At 46.3% G+C, this 22,037-nt stretch overlaps 2 protein-coding genes across 5 annotated transcripts in view; one reads left to right on the top strand and one right to left on the bottom strand.

Moving 5' to 3' along the window:
• Window positions 1-14,981, top strand: part of cicb (capicua transcriptional repressor b) — a 37,813-nt gene extending 22,832 nt beyond the window's left edge. Inside the window, exons 3-22 of one of the 4 annotated variants that reach the window (XM_069695570.1) lie at window positions 219-368; window positions 503-677; window positions 1,225-1,336; window positions 1,444-1,626; window positions 1,740-1,872; window positions 1,987-2,165; window positions 2,503-2,641; window positions 4,298-4,395; window positions 4,489-5,278; window positions 5,393-5,500; window positions 5,601-5,740; window positions 5,895-6,055; window positions 8,689-8,873; window positions 9,792-10,259; window positions 10,378-10,856; window positions 10,980-11,138; window positions 11,228-11,387; window positions 11,633-11,767; window positions 12,536-12,667; window positions 12,755-14,981. In XM_069695570.1, coding sequence (XP_069551671.1) covers window positions 219-368; window positions 503-677; window positions 1,225-1,336; window positions 1,444-1,626; window positions 1,740-1,872; window positions 1,987-2,165; window positions 2,503-2,641; window positions 4,298-4,395; window positions 4,489-5,278; window positions 5,393-5,500; window positions 5,601-5,740; window positions 5,895-6,055; window positions 8,689-8,873; window positions 9,792-10,259; window positions 10,378-10,856; window positions 10,980-11,138; window positions 11,228-11,387; window positions 11,633-11,767; window positions 12,536-12,667; window positions 12,755-13,044 — 4,376 coding nt within the window. In that variant the 3' untranslated portion in view covers window positions 13,045-14,981. Of the gene's footprint in view, window positions 1-218; window positions 369-502; window positions 678-1,224; window positions 1,337-1,443; window positions 1,627-1,739; window positions 1,873-1,986; window positions 2,166-2,502; window positions 2,642-4,297; window positions 4,396-4,488; window positions 5,501-5,600; window positions 5,741-5,894; window positions 6,056-8,688; window positions 8,874-9,791; window positions 10,260-10,377; window positions 10,857-10,979; window positions 11,139-11,227; window positions 11,388-11,632; window positions 11,768-12,535; window positions 12,668-12,754 lie in introns of all 4 variants that reach the window. The other 3 variants (XM_069695569.1, XM_069695568.1, XM_069695571.1) reach the window with 3 other exon arrangements.
• Window positions 14,982-15,777: 796 nt separating this feature from the next.
• Window positions 15,778-21,565, bottom strand: znf526 (zinc finger protein 526). Its single transcript, XM_069695572.1, has 8 exons — window positions 21,344-21,565; window positions 20,354-20,681; window positions 20,090-20,259; window positions 19,461-19,556; window positions 18,609-19,375; window positions 18,374-18,509; window positions 16,697-18,292; window positions 15,778-16,176 (listed from the first exon to the last, which is right to left on the bottom strand). The coding sequence occupies exons 2-8, from the start codon at window positions 20,646-20,648 to the stop codon at window positions 16,024-16,026; spliced, it is 3,213 nt and encodes a 1,070-aa protein (XP_069551673.1). The 5' UTR covers window positions 20,649-20,681; window positions 21,344-21,565; the 3' UTR covers window positions 15,778-16,023.
• Between the last annotated feature and the right edge of the window lie 472 nt (window positions 21,566-22,037).

The raw sequence follows: 22,037 nt of genomic DNA, 5'->3' as shown, positions 1-22,037 counted from the left end.
AAAGTAATTTTTAGAAATAAGTTGATCATTGGAGTAGAAATGCAACTGTTTTAGTGTTGCACTGAAGACTTCATATTCCCCAAATAATAAAACCAGTGTCTTGGTAATATGAATGTAAGAGAGCCTGATAATTATGAATCTAATTTCCGAGCAGGGCAGCATATTATGAAGTTATGGACATCATTGTGTTCACAAGTGGTACTTTATTTTTTTTACAGTGTGGACCAATGTCGAGCCCCGGTCAGTTCCAGTCTTCCCTTGGCATTCATTGGTCCCTTTTCTGGCACCCACCCAATCAGATGCTTCTTCTCAGCCAGGAGAGGGCCAGCACCCAGTCAACCACCCCCAAGCAGCCAGTCTGAAGACAGGTAGTGTATACATTTGGAGCTGACCCCAATAGCCAGTTTTATGTAACTATACTTTGATGTTTATACTGTTTTGAATGTTACATATAGTTTACCTTACTCTGAGCTGAAATGATCTCTTTGTTGTTTTTCCACAGAGTGTCAGGGGGTGGCAGCGCCATCACAGGAGCCTGCAGAGGCACCTCCCACTGTAGAGAGAGTTCCCCCATCCAGGCCTCCCCCATCCTGTGATGAGCCTCCTCCAGAGAAGGAGAAAGGAGATGCGGAGAGGGAGAGGCCTGACAGTGAAACTGAGAGTGACGTGGATGACCCGTAAGAGCAGCATTTCTATTTTTTCCTGTAGGTGAAGCAGTTAGGTTATTAGAACACTCAGAGATGCACGGAGCACATCATTGTCCATCTGTTAAAGTGGTTATGTATTTGTCCGAGCCAGCCTTCACAGTCATTTTCTGTGTGGTGCGGTGTACCCACACATACAGTAAGGGAGTGTGATATTTTCTGTATCCTCGCTCTAATTTGGGCAGAAGAGCGCAATGCCAGAACAAAGCAGATGGGAACAAAAGCATTCCATCTCTGGTCTCTATCACTATATGAAAGGCAGTGGCCAGGCTGTCAGCTACTGACATGGATGAGCTATCTGCTGAATCTGCTGATGTGTCTCATGGGAGATGAACTACTTGTGCTCTGTGTCTACATCTGATAGACTTTCAGTTCTAAGGTAAATAATACCCAATGTGAAGTACAAAATTACTCCGTTTTTAAATATTAAAGAGGGAAAGATATAAAAGCATGCATGAGTGTGGTCCTCGAGAAGCATATCTGATAGAGATCATAGACAGGATGTATTTGTCTCCTTTAGCTTCCTCCCAGGAGTCGTACCAGAGCAGCCCCTCGCTATATCACCAGTAAAGAGACGTACGCAGTCCCTCAGTGCGCTGCCTAAAGATGGAGACAAAAGCAGCCCAGGAAAGGTAGTTGTTTTTTTTTCCACTACTCCCACAACATCACTTGTCTCAATGTTCCTTTAACTGAAATATGTACTGTACCTTCTCTCTGTATTTCTTAATCACTGTTTCAGAGGGAGAAGGACCACATCCGGCGACCAATGAATGCATTTATGATTTTCAGTAAGCGCCATCGAGCATTGGTTCACCAGCGGCACCCAAATCAGGACAACAGGACAGTCAGCAAGATTCTTGGGGAGTGGTGGTACGCTCTTGGACCTAAAGAGAAACAGAAGTACCATGATTTGGCCTTCCAGGTACACCGATAAATTTGCAGACAGAAAAACACACACAGTTAAATTCCTATGATGTTCAGTAGAAGCCAACCAGTGGCACATATACATATATACACCCCTTCTTTGGTTCCCAGGTGAAAGAGGCCCACTTTAAGGCTCACCCAGACTGGAAATGGTGCAACAAAGACAGGAAGAAGTCCAGCTCTGACGGCCGCGGGGTACCAGGGGTCAAAGACATCCGAGAGAGGAGCATGTCTGAATCCACCGGTTGGTCTTACTCCGCTCTCACAACATGCAACATACACATAAACAGATCATCTGTTGTGTCCATTACTATCATCCATCCAGTCGTTTAACAGTCTGGTTTTTGCCTCATCATAGAGCCTCATTCTGTGGAGCTGAAGGGTGTTGGTCCAGGTCTGGTGGGCGTGTCTGAGAGGAGTACAGGAGAGGGGCATGTGGGCCAACTTACCCGTCCTAGAGCCTTCTCTCAAAGTGCCATGCACAGCATGGAGCGGAGTGACAGGGGTAACACACAAGCCCTGGCAGAGCTGGCACAGGTAAGAGAGAACAGCTCATCGACCAGGAAAGTTGACTTATGTGTAACTCAGGACATTGTAAACATAAATTGAGGCTAGTCATTGGTGACATAATCAGTGTTTTGGAGCTGTTGGCGTAAATATAACTTGTCACTGCAGCAGAACTAGTTTTCTCTTTCAGATTAGATTTTCACAAATGTGAAAAAAAAGAAAAAAAACAACCCTTTTGGCAATTGTGACAATAGACCAAAATAAATTTTCAGCCATAAATGGGCATCTCTCACACTTAAGGTAGACTATAAGAGAAACATATGACACCAATGAGAAGCCATCCTAACATGCCTCCTCATTTTCTCAGATGTGTGGGGACGGTGGCAGTCAGTTTTCGAGCCACGCTCCTCCGCTGTCACAGTCTCAGCGGGGGGTCAGCGAGGACATGACCAGTGATGAGGAGCGCATGGTTATCTGTGAGGAGGAAGGAGATGATGATGTCATTGGTGAGAAGGCAGCCCTGCTCTACCCATGAAGCCAGATTACATTAGAGATATTAAACCGCTTCCTGTGTCACTGACCCACTTTGTGGAAATTCTCTAGCTGCATGTGAAAATACCAATCAATGGTGCAATGAGATACTCAGTCAGGAGTAGTATTAAATGTCAGCACTGATGCACTTGTGTTATCTTGTCACAAAATAATAGAGGCGTTGCTGACAGACACACCCCATTCATATAATCATGTATCCAATGATTATGAGTGTGAAAAACCGTTCCCATTTACCTCCGAAATGTAATTCTGAGTCTGAGATATCAGGAGTTTCTGCCACTGGCAATATCTCCCACTCGGTGAAAGATGTATCAAAACATTGTTGACTGAATAGCTGCAAATGCACCACCGCTTGCAAAATGTAGAACGCAATCAATACAGCCAGTTTTATAGGAGCTGCACAGTGTTTGCATCTGGTTTCATTTGGTAACAAACTGTGACGAAAAAAAAACCTAGATTAGACTTGAAATATTAAGATAAGGTCAAACCACCTTGGCTGTAATGAGTGAACAATCTTGGAGAAAAAGAGATGTTTATCCTCTTCTTTCTGTTCTGAACATTTTTGGCCTGATTTACTAAAGGTTTGCGTGTGTAAAATCACGTGCCAACTTCACACCACCCGCAAAAAAAAAATGTCCCAGCTGATCTACTAACAATGTGCAGGGAGGACTGCGTCTTTCAAATATGCAATTTAACACGCGTTGTCCATTTTGCGTGTTTGCCTGCATGCATACGTAACATTGGGCGTTTCTGCTTGAAGGTGCAAAATACTGGGAGGGGAAATGCAAATAGAACAATTTATAACCCGCGACGATATTTCCTAACCCTGAAAGTAGAAATAGGAGAAGTGATTGCGTGTATTTTAGTACGACTAAAAGGAACGTATTAATCAGCTACGCACATTAGGAGAGACTGCTGATCTTATTGTGGTGAGAAGAAGACGCAGAGAAACCAAACAATACGTAGAGAACGTGGTTATACCCCCGTGGAAACATTTTTAGAGATGACAGAGGGAGAAATTATTCAGACGTATTGTTTGTCAGCGATGACATTTCTGAGTTGCTAAATGAACTGAATAATGATTGACAGCCAATAACAAGGAGGAGCCACGAAATACCAGCAATTAAAAAAAAACTTCTCGCGACTCAGCATTTTCCTGCCTCTGGGATATTTCAGCGTATCGCTGCTTGGATATCCCACCCAGTCCCATTATTCAGGTGTGGGTTCGCCTTTTTGTTTTTCCCACAGTATTGACTTTCTTGCTGATAATCTCCTATATAGCGTTTTGTTCTTGTTTATATTTCTAAATTCAATGGGAACAGATTTCCTTTTCCTTCTGCAGTCACTCTGTTTTTCATGGCTAAAATCACTTTAACACACGCAAACCCCTCAATTAAATACAGCGATTTGCACCTGATTTCAATGACGCAATTACTCTTAGTAAATCCCCTGCAAAACGTGGTGCAAAATAAATGTGCTAATTTTTGGAGAAAACACGCAATTTGGTACCCGTTATTTTAGATTTTAGTAAATCAGGCCCTCTCTCTGAAGTGGATGATACGTTTTAAGGAATGTCAAGTGTAGCTGTAGTGAATTTTTCTTTTCCACAGAGGACCCTTATCCTAGCAGCTCCATAGACCTCAAGTGTAAGGAGCGGGTGACTGACAGCGACAGTGACAACGGTTCAGGAGACGAAAATGATCGAAAGGTAACAACTTACTTCAGTTATTTTCAGTTTATCCCTGACAGATTGATTGGTAGTTTTAAAACCTTTCTTACATCTTTCTGTCCTCCTTTCCAGAGAGTTTTTGCTCCAGTCATCTGCTCCTCTGCATCGACCTCTTCCTCACATCATACCCCTCACGGCAGGAGCGTCTCATTGTCCTCGTACCCCACCAGCAAGCGTTATGATGAGGGGCGAGCAGCAGGAGGAGGGTTTTCCGACCACAGGAGGAAGGAAAGAGGAGAGGGAGAGGGAAAGGACACATTTGGGGGTGAGGGAGGTGGAAGCATGCAAGCCCCCTCTCTCTCGCTCTCCTCTGGCCAGTCGGTCATGTCCACATCTCCAGCTGGAGGACCTCCTTCCTCATCATTAGGCTCACTGGGTGCGAACCAGCTCCTGGGCATTGGCACTGTTAGGGTGGCCTCCACGGTGGTGACCAATGTAATGCGTCCTGTTATCAGCACACCGCTCCCCATTGCCAGCAAGCCCAGAGATGGAGGCACTTCATCCAGCCCGCATCCCCCAGAGAGGAAGTCCCTGACTCCCCAGCAGCAGCCTCAACTTCTGATTGGTGCAGGATCAGGAGGCGGGGCCGTAGCCACAGGGGGTGGGTACTACTCGTCATCATCACCTAATCCCGTAGGTGCAGGTGTTGGCACAGGTGGCGTAGTGACTAATTTGGTATTAGGCGGGACTTTGTCTGCCCAACCTGCCGTACAGCTCATCACCCCCTCCCACCTACATCATCCCTCCCAGCAGCACGGCCTTCCCTCCACAGCGGTTTCTGCTCCACATAGCCAAACCAACGGGCCCCTGCCCCTGCTTCAGCCCCAGTTCCTCCCTGCTTCCTCCCTGGCACCCCCTGGCGGTAAGGCCATCACACAAGTTCAGTATATTCTACCAACCCTTTCTGCCAACACCAACCCCAAGAGTCCACCTCACCACCTCAGCCAGCAAACCAGTATCTTCAACCTGCCCACAGCTCCACCAACACACATGTCCTTGGCTAATGGAAAGCAGCAGGGTACAAGTTCCCTAACAGGATATGCGTCCAGCCCGGCATTGGGAGTGGTCAGTCCGGGAGCTAGAGGTAAAGGCTCAAACAGCAGTTATGACAATACGATATATACAGCGAATGATCTGTGCGGACTCCCAGTGAAATGCTCCCTGTCTCTCTGTCTCTTCATCAGTACAAACACAGTCTCCGGTGCTCCAGGGTAAAATGCTTGTTCCCATGGCAACAGTACGGACTGCGTCAACCCCCGCCCATCAGTTTCCCATCGTGGCGCCACCTCTTCCTGTCCAGAATGGGGCTCAGTCCGGAAGCAAGGTCAGCGAGCACTTCACTGATTTAATGACAACTTTTATAAACTGTAGACATTTTGTTGGGGAAAGTCATTCGCTCACCACTTGTACTGCCCATTTGTAGATTTCTATCTGATCTTTTCTTTTCTTTATGACTTCCCCTTTCCGTGCCTCTGCAGATCATCCAGATAGCTCCCATGCCTGTGGTCCAATCCCAGCTGCCTCAGGGTGGAGCGTTGCATCCTGCCAGCCCTTTCCCCCTAACAGTAGGCACAGCTGCTGTGGTCGCGCCAGGATCAGCTCCCTCCCAAGCTGTTCTACTGCCACCAGCACCGACCAGGTAGGACACAACATACTGCAGGCAGAGGAACGAGTGTGGATCCTATCGATGCCACCCTTTTGTGTTTTTCACTCGGCACTGTCATTGCCTGCTTCATGACTCGGTGACATTTAGCAAGATACATACAGAGACCACAACATGAGCACTAATTCACGCAGCAGGGAGCAGTAAGTAACTCTTTGCTTCTGCTTTGTGTTGATGTGGTACTTCAGAACACAAAACAAAGAGAACAGATACAGCATGTTTTAAACTTGAAATTAGAAGTTTAATGCTTTTCTGTAATATACTGTGAAGCAACCTATTTCATCTACGTGAGACAAATATCTTTCAGACATTCACTTCCCTTCACTGTAAATAAAATATTGCTTTTCTGTTTTTCTGCTTAATTTGGATCAACTGGAAGGAAAATTCATTAAAAAAAATTTAATCCCTTCAAAACACAAAAAGTTAGGATCCAAATGACTTGACTGAATGTTTGATTTGTGCTGCATTGTTACGACAGGTGGGTAAAAATGTTAACATGCATATCTAATTGTAATTCCGCATACACAAGAAAACTCAAGCAATAAACCTTTTTTTGAATGAAATACCGTGAATGAGACAAATTAAGAAGATAATACTAAGAACAGATGTTCTTTGTGATCCTTTCTCATTTCAGGTGAGAATATTTTTAAAGATGTCTTGTTGTCGTTGAAGATTTGTTTTATCTAGCAGTACGAGGCAACAAAAGAAAAGAAAAAAAAAATCTCCTTTGGAAAATGCCACTGACCAGATTACCAGACAGTTTGCTCCAGTTTTGAATTTTTTTTTTCATTCCAGTGACTTAAAAAAAGGAAAAATCAGTAAATGCTTTATCTGCAAAGTACACATCATGTGAGCAATATGAGGAATTAACTGTCAGTCAGAACTTCTATTTCTAACCTAACAGGAACAGTTTTAGTGCCGTCAGACTGTTAACAAAAGTTTTACCTCCTAACTAATAAATTAAATTTACCACAACCACTAGTGAGGTCATTGAAGCGGGGTCCAAGCTGCTGCTAGCTCTTTAAATTGTCTGCAATCAAGCCGTAATGATAAGCTATCAATGGCAAAATAAATGTTATTTTTCATTACTGTATGTAGAATCCTGTTCATTTTCCGACCTGACCTCAGAGCTCCCTCACTCCTCGGGTCCGTAACGGTCAGCCTGAGCGTTTCTGTAATTGAGACCGATTTTCGACAGCCTAAAATGATGATAAAAGGTTTATTCAGTAGTTGTGAACTGAATTAAATGCCTTTCCAAATGGACCAGTTTATGCTTATTATGATTTTAAATAAGACTATTTTATTTCAAGTGGGCTCGTTGGGTGATTAACCCTTTGAACTCCACAAAGGGCAAATCTTTTTTCTTTTTTTTTTTTTTTACAAATTTACACCATTTGTCGTAGCCAGAAACAACAACAAAAATACAAAACTAATGCATAATATAATATTTTTTTATAATATTCTAATAATGTCCACCAGATGCATCCATCAGGATAAATAACCAAATCAAAGCTTAGAATAGTGATATTTAAAGTGTTGATGGAAATAAACCGCTGCACGATCCGGGCTGTTAAAAATAAAAGAAGAAAAAGAAACTCTGTGATCTCCAGCGTAACTGAGAAGCCTTGAATGACTCAGCTGAGACCAACAATCACGTGACCAAAATTCAGCGAAGATTCGACTGCACTGCAAGCTGGAGCACAAAGGAGAAAATGTAAATAATTCAATATGTAGCATGTGGAGCCCACATCCCCTTTTTTCCAATATTGATAACACTTGTGGGCACTTGGAAAGATGTATTCATAGTTTCCTTCTTTTTTCAATTTTTTTCAATTTGTATGGTTTATGACATAAAAAACATTTGTGAGTCCTCCCTACTTTTAGCCATGATTGCGCCGTTTCTTAGAGGTACAGGACTCGCTGGTGCGTTGAAAAACGACAGGAAAAATGTGACGGGAGCAAAAACTGCTCGGGGTTCAAGGGGTTTAATAGGGTTCAATTTCTCCAACTGATATACTCCTTTGACAAGTGTTGTTATTAAAATATATTGTCGAAAATGAATAAAAGCTCTATTGTTTCTTATGGCTGGTAAGCCCAGATTTCCTAAAGCATAGCGAGGAGACAATGCGAGAGACCAAAATTCCAGTCGGGGGGCAGCTGTAAGAGTACAGCTCTATTCTGGATGTGTTAGTCATGCTGCTGGTGGCCCAAGTTGCCTCTGCCTGCCACCCCCACACTACCTCTCAGCTGCACACACACACACACACACACACACACACACACACACACACACACACACAGGATCAGTCATCTAGTGCTACTTGCGGTGATGTAAACTCACCAACTGACCCTCACTGCAGCACTTCTCTTTTTGTCTTCCTCTTCCCATCTAATCATGTCTCTGTTCGTTCTCCCTCTGCCTCACTATTGTACTGTAACACTGTCTGTCACCACCATTACACCTTTCTTGACATTTTTTTTTTATTCCAAAAATGTAAGTGTCCCTTCCTCTTGTCTCTCTTTTGCCTCCTTCATTTAAAATTGTTTTTTTCTACTCCTGATATTTTTCTCCGCTAATCACTTCACCTGTTTCTGCTCCTCCCGTCCAGGATCACCTATGTTCAGTCCACTCCAGGGGTCCCATCCACTCTGGTCTCCACGACAACAGGCTCTTCCCCCATCCAGCAAGCAATGCCAGTGCCTGGATCTGCATATGTTCCATCGCCCCTAGCAACACTGGGGTTCACAGCCATCGCACCACCTGGACAGACGCTGGTTCAGCCACTGATTGCAGGTCAGTGCTCCGGAGAGATTAATTCATAGATTCTACTCTTCAGACACCAAGTCTGTTTTGTCTGGAGCAGGCTGTAGGAACAACAACAGTGTTGAATAGCAGCCCTCTAATTATTTGTTCAAATCCAAATCTCTCTTGTCAGGCATCACTGTTGGAAAAATGGTGTCCATCGTTGAAGTGAATGTTTTGGGATTCGTGTTTGACAGATTTTAGTTTTTATCCTACTCTCTTCTTGACTGTCCCCACTATGAAGACCTGCCTCAAGTAGTTCTATTTTATGCAGTTGTTGGTACTAATTTCTAGGTTTTACCCAAATTTGGGGATTTTTAATTTAACTTTTTCTTCTCTGATAAGCTTCAGAATTAAGTGTCTCTTCCTGGGTTGATTATCCGTATTCTCCTACTTCTTTAGTTTGATAAAACACATTGAATTAGCTGGAAGATGCGCACACAAAGCTGAAAACAGCTACTGCTCTTAGGTTACGTCCACACTCATTAGTTTTTATTTTAAAATTCAGCTCGACTGAGGGTAAAATGCCCTAAGAAACAACCCCAGAACAATTCATTTTATACCTTAAATGAACTTGCACGTGTTTCCACCATAAAACATGATTGATGCTGAAAAAACAAGCCTACAGTTTAATATAATTTCTGACCCTTCAACCTCATTATCCACGTTTGTAATTTGTAAAAGCTTGAATACATAAACCAACGTCTGTCCTTACAAAATCTTCGGTGATCAGTAATTATTGATATAGTGCCTATTTTAATCAAACGGGGACAAAGCTTGAATGTCAAGAGCGACTGTATCACTAATTTGTTCGAATTTTTTTATTTATTCAAGTGAAATTGTTGTGAATTATCACAATGACAATGACAGAATATTTGGCCTATTGGGCCCCTGTTCTCCTTCATCCAGGTCAGCCACCGCTCCTGGCCACAGCTCAGTCTCCACAGCCCTCCACCTCAACCCCTGCTTCAGGCTCCGGGGGCCAGATAGTCACTGCCATCTACCCTCCTTCCCCTAGCGTCACCATGGCAACAGGAGTGGTCTCTATGGCAGCGGTGCCCCCCAGCGTGGTTTACTCCGTCTCCAGCCCTTCCAGCGCGTCCCCCCACATCCTGCCCAAACACACAACCTCCACCACCCTCACGCACCCACATCCGCAGCCCCACCCAGACAGACAGGCCGAGAGGCACCTGCCCCCAGACAGACCTGCGGATCGTCAAAGTGACAGGCAGGCCGAGAGGCATGCAGAACTGCTGACACATTCGGACAGACAGCTCGAGAGGCAGACTGCCAGCAGTAGCAGCTCAGCGGCACCTCCCAGTGGCTCAGCCGTGTCCATGCGGCCCTGCAGTCCTCCCCTTCAGATCCAAACACCTGGTACCACTGCTCGCACTGTTTTCATCCGAGAATACATTTGTAAGCTTTGTAGTGAATAATTTCATTGATATTAAATCTTTTTTTTTTTTTCTTTTTTTTTCATCTTTCTGTTTTACAGGCAGCACACCAGGTACACCAAAGCTAACCCAGCTTCCAGTCAGGCTCCCTCAGAAGGTGAAGGCAACAGTGGCTAACATCCCCGTGGGCAGCTATGATGGAGGAGGCAGAGGGAAGGAGAGAGAGCGGGACAAAGACAGGGAGAGGGAGCGAGAGAGGGAAAGGGAGAGAGAAAGGGAAAGGGAGAGGGAAAGGGAGAGAGAGAGGGAGAGAGAGAGAGAGAGGGAGAGAGAAAGGGAGAGAGAGAGGGAGAGAGAAAGGGAGAGAGAAAGGGAGAGAGAGAGGGAGAGAGAAAGGGAGAAGGAGCAGGAAGCTGCAGCCAACAGTCACTTCTCCTTTGATCCTGAGCCGGCGGGGCAAACAGGGTCTCCATCAACACATCCCACTGAGGAGCCGCCGTCCTTTGACCGACCCCTGGAGGGCTCCAGTGCTGCAGACCCCTTTGACACCAGGAACAGGGAAAGCACAACCACCAAAGAGGTGAGAGGAACATCGCACACTGGCTTTCAGCTCGAACACAACAAGAATAAACCACCCAGCTGTTCACATACAGTACCTGTGTGTTCTTTTAAAAAAATGCCTGTGTTGACCTTTTCTGTGCAGGCTGGGTGGAAGGAGTCCCTCCCCTCCTCTCCTCTCCCCCCTCCGTCAGCCACAGAACCCGCCCTGCCGCCTCCACAGAGTGACAAAGACGGTCCTACGCCCAAAAAGGTCAAAGCCCGCCCACCGCCACTAAAGAAGACCTTTGACTCTGTGGACAAGTGAGTTGATGCCTCTGAGAATCTTTAGTGTAGGAACTATTGATGGACAGTGTATATATACTGTGTATTCTGTGTGTGTCCGTGTGTTGGACTGGCAGGGTGTTGTCAGAGGTGTATTTTGAGGAACGCTTCGCCGAGCTGCCAGAGTTTCGGCCTGAGGAGGTTTTGCCTTCGCCCACCCTGCAGAGTCTGGCCACTTCGCCTCGCGCCATCCTGGGCAGCTATCGCCGCAAGAGGAAGAACTCAACAGGTCTCGAAGGATTTTAAGATACACTGACTAAATCCCTTTAGACCGGTATCTGCAGGGTAGATGCAGTGACTGAAATAGCTGCGCTAGGACGTAATGCTGATCATTGTTGCAGTGTCATTGTTTGCGGTACAGTATTAGTTAGTGTTATTTGTGTTATTCAACATTAAAATCATTTGAATGAATGGCCATTTTATGTAAATCTCTCTGTGGACTAGGTTTTAAATCCATTACCTGTGTGCTTTTAGATTTGGACTCAGCCACTGACGATCAAGTCTCTCCAAAGAGGAAAAGTCGGCGGCGCTCCAGCTGCAGCTCTGAGCCCAACACTCCTAAAAGTGCCGCTAAGTGTGAGGGAGACATCTTCACCTTCGACAGAGCAGGTAATGCACTCAGAAAAGCAAGAGGAAATGGAAAATTATAATTTATAGTTTGCTTCTGGTCCGTTATTTGTTAGTTCTCGGTGATGCAGGGCTGCAGAAGTGTAACCAGAGCTTTGTGGCTCTTTTCTGTATGTTTCTGTGTTCTTCATTAAATTGCTCTTTGCTGTCATTGTACTTTTTTCATCCTTTGTGTCTTAATGACCTCCAAAATAAAACACTTTGTCTCGAGGGTTTTATCCTTAAATGTGCCTTCTCCATAGTTGGTTTCATTTGAATTATTCTGGCCTCGTTGAGAACCATATGTATTTTCAAAAGTGCTTATTTTCATGAATAAAAACAATAAGAAAAAGAAAAATTATTATCCACTTTAAAATGCTGGACCGAATATGATTCATTACAAAGTTCTTATTCAGTTTTATTCGCCAAAATACAAACATTACAAGAGATGATGCTGGGAAATAATGTTAAGTAGGCATCTTGACTGAGGTTTTTGGCAGCAAGGACATTTTGTATTACTTTTGGAACAGTAGTTGAACCAGAATTTTAAATATTGTGAGATCCAGTAGAAATAAGATACTGAAGATCAAATACTTTATGAGTCAGATATGCGTCACTGACTTGGAGAATGTTTTACTGTGAGGGCTCCGAGTTCTGCTGTGTTTTTTTGTTTTTTTTCCCCTGAAAGGTGGAATCAAGCAGGAAAAACAAAGATGGTGATTATTGTATGTTGCTTTGCTAAAGACTCGACCGCTCTTCTTCCTTTTTCAGCCCCGGATGGAGAAGACATCCTGGCAGAACTGGAGTTTGAAAAGGTGCCGTACTCCTCCCTGAGACGAACTCTGGACCAGAGGAGAGCTCTGGTCATGCAGCTGTTCCAGGAGCAGGGCTTCTTCCCATCAGGTAACACACACACACCATATAAATAAATAACATTTTCAGAATGTGTTTCCAACAACCAATTCTTGGATTTTGTTATCCTACTTCCAGCTCAGGCCACCGCAGCCTTCCAGACGAGATACTCCGATATATTTCCCACTAAGGTGTGTCTGCAGCTGAAGATCAGGGAGGTGCGGCAGAAGATCATGCAGACAGCTGCTCCCTCTGACGTCTCGGGTTTAGGCCCCTCTGACTTAGCCAGCTCCCTCCCTGGACCTTCTGGCTTCCAGCCAGGGGAGGGATCTGGGAGAGGAGGCGGAGACCTGCAGGACGAAGACACGGAACAAGGGACAGAAGCGAGCCCCGAGGATCCCCGTGATTCGCACGACTCTTCTAGATGAGGGATGCTGTCAAGTTAAGATTGACCAATCAGTGTCTGCTGACCTTTCCACCCCCGTCACGCTTTCACGCTTCCCACTTATTCCTACTCTTCACTCTTCTCTGGTCAGATTTCTTTCCATCCTCAGCAGCCAACCTTTGAGAGTGAGAGATGTTTGTATGCAATGCTGTAATTTGTGACCTTTGCACCAAAAAAAAAGAGGACATTTTGAAAAACCAGTGGCACAAAAACTACCACATTTACAGTACACACACACACACACACACACACACACACACCCTGCAAACTCTTCATTTCCACACTTGAATTAGCACTCTGTATTAACCACCTTGGAGAAAGCTCCCATTGATGCCAGTGAACGAAGGACCATTGTGTACAGCTGCACTCATTTGCCTTGAAGAAGAAAGGGTTCTCGTTTTGGACGGAGGAACCCGATTAATTCGTTCAGAGACGGTGAAAAGTCAGCAGTTTTAAAAGAGGACATTATATGTTTTGATAATCGTTGTTTTTAATAGTTTTAGAGGAGTGAAAGCAGTAAGTATCTGCTCGAGGAACAACCTGTACTGTACTGTTGTGAGCTCGTGCTTCGTTTCTGCTGACTTTCGGGGGCTGGGCCCTCAACAGCCGGAAACGATTTGATTTGACGAGAGAAGTCATTGCAGTGCACCTGAAAAAGATCTTTTTCCTCACCTGCAGACCTTCAGGGGAGGTCGACCGGGAGGGACTGAAATAAATAAATAAAATAAATAAATAAACAATCTGACTGAAACTTAAGTGGACTTCTGGCAGTGCCATCATTCCTGCAATTACCTGACTGGCCGAGTCCTCCCTTCTTGCGACTGACCCTAGCACATGCCAGTAGGTAGGAACCAAGCATTCCTGTGCCTCTCATTCGCTTGCCATGAAGGAAGGAAGTGGGTCACAGTCACTGGGCACATCCTGGCTCTTAGTTGTAGAGGTCAGGCTCATAAGACCTTAATCCTCTATTGCCAAGCAGTTTTATTAACTTTTTTTTTTTTTTTTAAAGGATTTGATTTGTATTTAACATTGTCATATTCAGTTTGTTGTTGTACTATTCCTATGGTTATTATTATTATTACTCCTCTTATCATTGCAGTGAACCACGGTCCTGTTTTCTGTTTTTATTGCCGGCGGATGTTTCCTTCATTTCCGCCAGCTGTTTATTTCTTGTACTAGTTTATTTTCTATATCATTTTGGAGGCAGGTTAGAGATGCTGCTCCACACCTGTACAGTTCCTCCATTGTAGTCTTCCCTTGACTGGCCTCACCTCAGCAAGGACCTGCGGTGCAGTTATTTTTATCGCTCATTTTAAAGAGGAATACAGACACAGCGTGGACCTTTATATCCTTTCAAAAGTAATAAGCAGTATGTTTTTAGACAGCCCTTGTACGCCTTTCTCTCTCTCTCCTTCGCTAAGTTTGATTCTATAGCCACCACACTTGTACATCTCCTTCTTCCATCTCTTTCCTCCCTTCCTTCCTCCCTTTGTCACTTTATTGCTCTCTCCAGACCTCCTTTTTTTTTTTTTTAGATGGGCGGAGAGAAAACCGGGGGAAGTGACGGGAGGGTAACGAATCATAGAGAAGCTGGTAGGATATAATACAGGTTGTGTCTTTGTGCAAGACTTGGTTGTGTTGTAAATAATTACTGTAGAGTCAGTAGACTCATTATATTATTGATAAGGAAAAACCTATCATTGAACATATGTTGACTTTGAAGACACCATTACTGAAGGTAAAACACATGACGAGGAAAAAAACAATAAAATTGCTATTAATGTTTTTGTGTTTTACTCCTTGTTTTGCTGTTCCAGTATGCAAAAGAGGAATTTATATTAATAATTTAAGTTTGTATCTGTATCTTTCAGTATGCAAATAAAAAAAAATAGGTGTTCAAATAAAGTGATTTTATCACTGGCAATGTGAAAAGTGGGTTTTCCTTAAGCAGACACACGGAGTGCTTCTACGGCTGATATCTGAGCGAATTTCTTGTCCAGCCCCCTTTTCAACAGAAGGATAGCTCATGCAGATTTAGTAAACACCGTCTCTGTGGAGTTTGTTTCTTGGGTGCGAGGTGAACAGAAATGCACCAATTATCAATCAAAAACTGTATATGGGTGGGAACTGTGTTTTGCGTACTGAGCAACAGGTGCCTCGTCATCTCATAGAACCAAAGTGCCGTCGCACCACAGTTCAGGTCGTTTGTACCGAATCTTTTCCCCTCTGACGTCACAGTCTGACCCCGTAGGACGAATTCATGGCGCACAACCCGTCAAAGAAAACATCTGCTTCCGCTCCTGACCCGATTCGTCTTTTTCGGTGCTGGGACGGTGACTCGTCTTGAAGCGCGAACAACACTCGCAACACCTCTCCGGGCTCATCGCTTCATTGTTGGGAGGCTTTTTGAAGCCTTTCCACGTGTCTCGGTGGACAATGTCCAGAGTTTGACGCAACATTTTTTTTTTTTTTTTTTTTGCGGTCTCAAGTTTTGAGAACATTAAATGAAATGATCGCTAATGTTTGCATATCACTGGTCACAAAAACACGTTACTCGGGTGCGGATGTTGATCAAGGGACATAACTTGGGAGGGGGGGGGGGGGTGGAATGACTCACTAAAGTCCCGTGCTTCGTTTGTTTGCAAAAGGGACCGTCTTGAATCGCACCTCGCGTGCGAGTTTGTATGTGTTGAATGACACCATGCTCAAACACTGATGATCTTAGAAAAACATTTATTGAGTTCACCTATTTACAAAAGCTTTATTGGAATTTTTAAACGGAAAAAAAAAATAAAAAAAAAATCACATGGTAATCGTACAATTTCAATACTCAGAACTGAATACTCCAACTCACAGTAGTCAATTAGCGTTTGTTCCAGCCGGGATTAAGACGAGCATTGTTCTGATCAATTCGGTGACATCTAGGGAATAAATTCGGTCTTTGGTTGACTTGAAGTCGTCCTCAGAGGAGCTGCAGTCCGTCCACGGCGAGCGTGTTCTCCAGAGCTGTGTGGTAGATCTCCAAGGCTTGCTCCAGAGGCAGCGCACCGCCTTCGCTCGTCTCGATGATGGCGATGGTCTCGCCGAACTCATTGCACATGATCGTCGGTGTGCCCTGAGTCAAAATAAACGACACCGGATGAGGACACGGGACAAACCGCCTACCCTCGTTCCTCGTCAGCGGATCTCTAGTCCTGATTCTGACGGAAGACAAATGAGCCGTTGTGCTCGCTTGCGACCTCCTCATCGATATGTCAGCATCCAAGATCGGTTGTATCACAACTCTGCTTTAAAAAGTTCACTGAAGAGCTGCCCTTCTACTGGTTATGATGGTTTTTTTGTTTTTTTTTATAAATAATTCATTTACGCAGTCGACCATTATGATCTTCGAAGTTGGACCAACTGGAACTTGGGAGTAAATCTTGGTTGTTTCACTTTTTGAATTCCCACCTGATGTATTAAATGTGTTATTTGTTAGTAAAACCTTACTGGTTTGTTGTGTTCTTGCTCTGTATATTTTACATGCTTATATTATCATTAAAAAAAAAAAAAAAAAAAAATTAATACAAGAGTTTATTTTCCGAGTCCTAAATATTCTGGAATAGAAAAAAAAAAACTTGGAGATCCTTTCTCACCTGCTGTAGATCCGATGTTTGGATCTGGATGAGCTGCGGCTGCCCGTTTGCTAGTTCCACTGCAGACGCGTCCACCACCGTCACGGCGGAGCCGGTCTCCAGCGCCGCCTGGGCAGCAGCCTCCTCGTCTTGCTTCTGCTGCCTCGCGTGGGTCTTTTTATGGTTCCTCAGGTTGGAGAAGGTCTTGAAGGCTTTGCCGCAGAGGGGGCACGCGTGCGGCCGTTCGCCCGTGTGCGTCCGACGGTGCTCGGCCAGGTGCATGCTCTGGATGAATCCCTTCCCGCACGTCTCGCAGCGAAACGGCCGCTCGCCCGAGTGCGTGCGCAGGTGCTCTCGCAGGTGCGTGTTCTGGCGGAAGCGCTTTCCGCACACTTGGCAGGGGAACGGGCGCTCGCCGGTGTGGACCCGCTGGTGGAGCGCGACTCCGGAGGACGACACAAACAGCTTGCCGCAGACGGGGCACTGGTGAGCTTTCGGCCGCTTCCCCGGGGCGCAGCGTGGCCGCACGGGGCCTAAGGCGAAGTGGCTCAGTCTGTGAAGCCGCAGATTGGCAGGAGAATTGAGCTTTTTCCCACAAATGTTGCAATCCAGGCCCCCCTTCACCAGACCAGCCGAATCCCCCGATTCCGTCCCTGCGGTTGTCGAGGTGGAGGGCTCCGAGCTCGGATCTCTGCCCGGCTCTGCCTGGTCGGGGGCCTCCGTACCAGCCTGCACCATCGTGGGGTGCTGCTCCAGACAATGGCCGTCTCGTTGCCTTCTCGTCAGGAAGCCGGCCTCGCAGTGAGAGCAGGGGAACGGGGCTGGAGCTCCCGGATGTTGGGTGTAGCGATGGGCTGCCAACTTGGTGGGCCAGCGGAAGGTGGCGGGGCAGTCGGGGCAGCTCAGCGTTGCAGCGTTCGAGTGCAGCAGGCTGTGCTGACGAAGGTTGGACGACTGGGAGAAGGAGCGGTGGCACACGTCGCAGCGGTACGGGCGCACACCGGAATGGATGAGGTTGTGCCTCATCAGATTTGCCAGGGACGAGAAGGTTTTGCCACAGTCAGAACACTGGAAGGGCCTCTCGCCGGTGTGCGTACGAATGTGGTTCCGCACGTGGATCTGCTTCTTGAAGGACTTCCCACAGATGCCACAAACAAAGCTGCGCTCGGGGACATGAGACTTGCGTCGATGATGTAACAGCTGCAGCTGGGAGGGAAATGTTTTAGGGCATGAACGGCAAGAAAAAGGCCCCTTGTCGGACGACGACGCTGAGGCAGCTTCTGCCGAGTCAGCGGGGCCGGACGTGACTTCTGTACCGTCCAGGGGAGCAGGGTCTGAAGCTGAGCCAGCCGCGTCGTCCACCTGCTGAGGTTCATCGGCGTTTCCTTCATGCGGGGCGGGCACCTCCATGTTGCCGTCATCCCCTTCCTTACCCACTGCATCTCCTTCCATTTTGCTCTGAGAACATTGTTTTGGACCCTCTAAGTTCTCCATGTCTTCCTCGGTGAGAGGGGCCAGCAAGTCCATATTCGCCTCATCGCTGCAGTAATTCCTCTTCTCTCTCGATCTCTGCAGGATGGCAAGAGCAGAGACGGACGCTCTTCTTGGAGCCGACACCTGGAGAAGACAACTGGCAGAGGTCAAACATGACATGATATTGTGGAGGCAGTCAGGAAGGGCACACCATTATTCTCCTACCACGGAGGAGGGGGCGGGTGTGGCGGACGCCTCGCGGCTGAGGTGGGTTCGACGGTGGTAGAGGTACTTGGTCATGTTGGTGAAGGTTTTGTTGCAGAACTGACACTTGTGAAGGGGGTCAGCAGTGTGGGACTTCCTGCAAGAACCCAGGAGGAAAAGATGACAGTCAGAAAAAGAAAGAAAGAAAAAAAAAAATCTAAACCGAACAGCTGCAGTGGTGCTACCGAGCCTTTACCTGTGCAGGATGAGAGTCATCTCCGTGGTGAAGCCATTACCGCAGTCCACGCACAGATACCGGGCCACGCCCGAGTGCGAGCGCATGTGCGTCTGCAGAGATGCCGTTTTCTTGAACATCTTACCGCACTCGGGACATTCGTGCGTGCCCTGCTCGTGCACACGTTTGTGAGTAGCCAGCCGGTTGACTGAGGTGAAGGTGCGGTTGCAGAGCTCACACTGCTGGGGTTTGACCCAGACCGACACTTTCTTCTCTGCTACTCTGATCCTTAAGTCCTCAGCCTTCTCCGCGCTCTCTTCCCTCCCGCGCACCTCCTCGAAGCCACTCATGACTCCTGGCTCTCCACTCTCCTTGTCCTGACCCAGGAAGTGCTCTCCCTGGTGTTGCAGGAAGTCCTCTGGGGTCTGGAAGAGAAGGGAGCATTCTGAGCATTCGTAGGGGTGGATGACCACCACCTCTGTTGGCTGCTGCTGCTGAGTCTCATCATAGATGCTGGGCGCCAGCCTTAACTGCAGTCTCTGGACGCCGTTCTCCAACTTTGCCGGAGAGCTTCGGCCCATGGAAGGCAACAGAGGAGGCATTTTGGAGCGACGCTGGCTGGGAGCGGGGGAGTTGTCTGCCAGAGCTTGAGCTGTAAGAATCTGCAGGTGCATGGTGGCGGAGCCTGGAGTCGGAGTCACGGGAGGCATCAGGGTGGATGCAGTAGGTTTAGAGGCACACTGACGTTTCTGCTGCTGCTGCTGCTGTTGTTGTTGTTGGGAAAGTACCTGGAAAACACACAGGAGGGTCCAAAAAAATTAAAAAAACTATTTTCACATCTATGAATCTGTTTTGGTGTTAAAATCAAAGTACCTGTGCCAAGATCTCCCCAGCCTGCTGCTCACTCAGCACGTAGTTCTGTATACTGTTCAGTGGAGTGACTGTGCCATCCGGCTGCAGAACATACTCCTGTTGCAGGGGCACAAAAACACAAGTTACTGAAGTTATTTGTACTAACGGATTTCCACAGAAATTAAACAAGAAGTTTTAGAACCCTGTCACTCTGATTTCATTTAGTACATTTTGGAGACGGGATGTCGATTCCAAACTAGTATTTTCTAGAATTACAGTTCAGTCACAGCAAACCCGTCTCTACTGGTCTCCACAAGCCAATCAGTCACGGAGGTAAATATTTCACTTCCGTGATGTGTGAATGCAATCTACAGTGACCTGAATGTGACGGATGTAGAGTCAGAAACGCTTGTGAGATTTTAGAAGTGTCATCAAAAGCCAGACTTCACTGAAAGCTTACTTTTGGATTTGCAAAAAAAAATATTACGGGAAACTAATACAGTCACAGATAAACTTAGACATTCATTATATCACTATTAATTGTGACAATAACAAAAAGGCTTGAACCTTAGCACTTAATAATGTCACACAGGTCTGCTGAACACTGTTTATCCCTTCGGTAGTGTGTTGGTGCGTGTCGGCGCCCTTACGGTGGTCTCAGTGTTGCTGTGTGTGCTGCTCCTGCTGTGGGTCCGCCGGTGCTCCAACCAGGTCTCGGGCGAGTCAAACAGAGCCAGGCAGTCGAGGCACTGGTACTGAACCGGTCCCGACACCTGAGCCTCTGATCCGGCGTCCTCCGTCTCCATGACCTCGCACAGCTCTGGAGGACGGTCATAAACACAAACGGTCGGTGTTGTAACTTTCCGTCGCAGGTGAGAAAACTGCGTGATCAAAATAAGTCACAAGTCGTTCACCTCGCTGCTCCATCTCCATCCCGGCCTCCCTCATGTGCATCTCCTGATGCTGCAGCAGCTCCTCCGAGTTCACCAGGAGGCTCCCACACTCCAAACACTGGTACTGCTGGCACTGGCCAATCTCCGGCACGCCCTGGATGGTGGCCTCGCCTTCCCCTTCCTGACCCGTGTGGATCTGCTGGTGGATCAGCACATCCTCGAGTGTGTTGAAGAGCTGGTGGCACTCGCTGCACATGTACTGGTGCTCCACGTACATGCCCTCTGCCTCCTCCTGCTGCTGCTGCTCCTCCTCCATTGTAGCAATGTCTATGTGCTGTCTTTACGTTGGCTGAGTGAGTGTCATTAAAAAAAAAAAAAGGTGTGTGAGGAAGTGTTAAACTGTAACTTCACAGCTGTGGATGCAGACAACTTTTCTCATCCGAGGGGGCCAGTATAAGAGCACGCCTGTAGGAAACCCCCCCCCCCCCAAAAAAATTTTAAAATAAAATGACAACATGTAATACCTAATATCTGCACATTTTCAGCAGCAATCAAATCATTTCAAATATGGGGTCAGTGTTTTCCTCGCACATCTCAAACAGCGACGTTGCATATATAATCCATACATACATATATATAAATAAAAAAAATAAGAACCAGGAGCATTCACACACGCATTATAAAACAAACCCGGGTGACAAACATTGCAGTTTTTCAGCCGTCAGCTAAATGAAAGGCCTCTTGTCGACCAACGACACGACCTCTGCTCAAGCACGAGCTATCAAATCATTGTCTGATTACAGCACGAATGAGATTCATATCTTTGTTTACAGTGTGTGATGGCATATGGAGAGCTGTTGGCGGCGCTCCCTCCGATACTGCAGACCTGTTTTGTCGGCACCGCGGTTTCCTGACAGAGGCTCCCCGGTTCGTCGGGCGGTCCGTCAGGCGGCGCTACCCACTTTTCCCCGCAGCTCTCCGGCTACCACGGCGGGCCCTTCTTTCCCCTACCTCTCATTTACTCTCGTTGGACAATCCCTCGTGTGCTCGTCGCTTTCTGCTCGAGCGAGCCGTACGTCCGTTTGTTCGTCCCCTGCCACCATCCGCGGCAATGGATATCGAAAAACGGAAAAATGTCCGTGGGAAATAACATTTCAAAACGTGTAGTCAAACGTTTGCCCGCCGATCGCCTCCATTCTTGTGACAGAAAGCCCCGCCCATTGCGGTAGTCTGAATATTCCAGATTCTGTGATTGGATAAGCCAACCGTCAATCAGAAAGTGCGCTTTACTGATGGGCATTGTAGTTTAAAAAAAAATAAAAATTAATTTGTAAATTTAAAGTACAGATATATTTTATCCACTGAGATTGTTCATGAGATATTTACTATATTTATTTATTCATGTAAATTTTAATTCGACTTTCTGTGTTTTGTTATACCGAATTAATTATTTTTGCCTTATAGTTATTTGGTTCATTTTTTTTTAAGTATGGTTGACGCTGTTCGTATTGTGACGACAACCCTCCCTCCCCCCTTTCCCCTCTGATCCAACCCAAATACGGTGGCAGTGAGTAATAAAACACTGAATAGTATTTATTTATTTGTTTGTCTTAAATGGACATTTTTCCGTGAGCACAGTAGTGCGGACGCGAATCCGCCCGAAAGACTCCGTTTCCCAGAAGCCAGTGCGAGATCACGTCGTTGT

The sequence above is a fragment of the Brachyistius frenatus genome, unplaced genomic scaffold (genome assembly GCF_029030835.1).
Source record: "Brachyistius frenatus isolate BFR_SWC_R1_liver_20210118 unplaced genomic scaffold, ASM2903083v1 Contig_20, whole genome shotgun sequence".
Classification (NCBI taxonomy): Eukaryota; Metazoa; Chordata; class Actinopteri; family Embiotocidae; genus Brachyistius; species Brachyistius frenatus.
The sequence above is the reverse complement of the archived record's forward strand: the minus strand, read 5'-3'. Positions and strand labels throughout refer to the sequence as shown.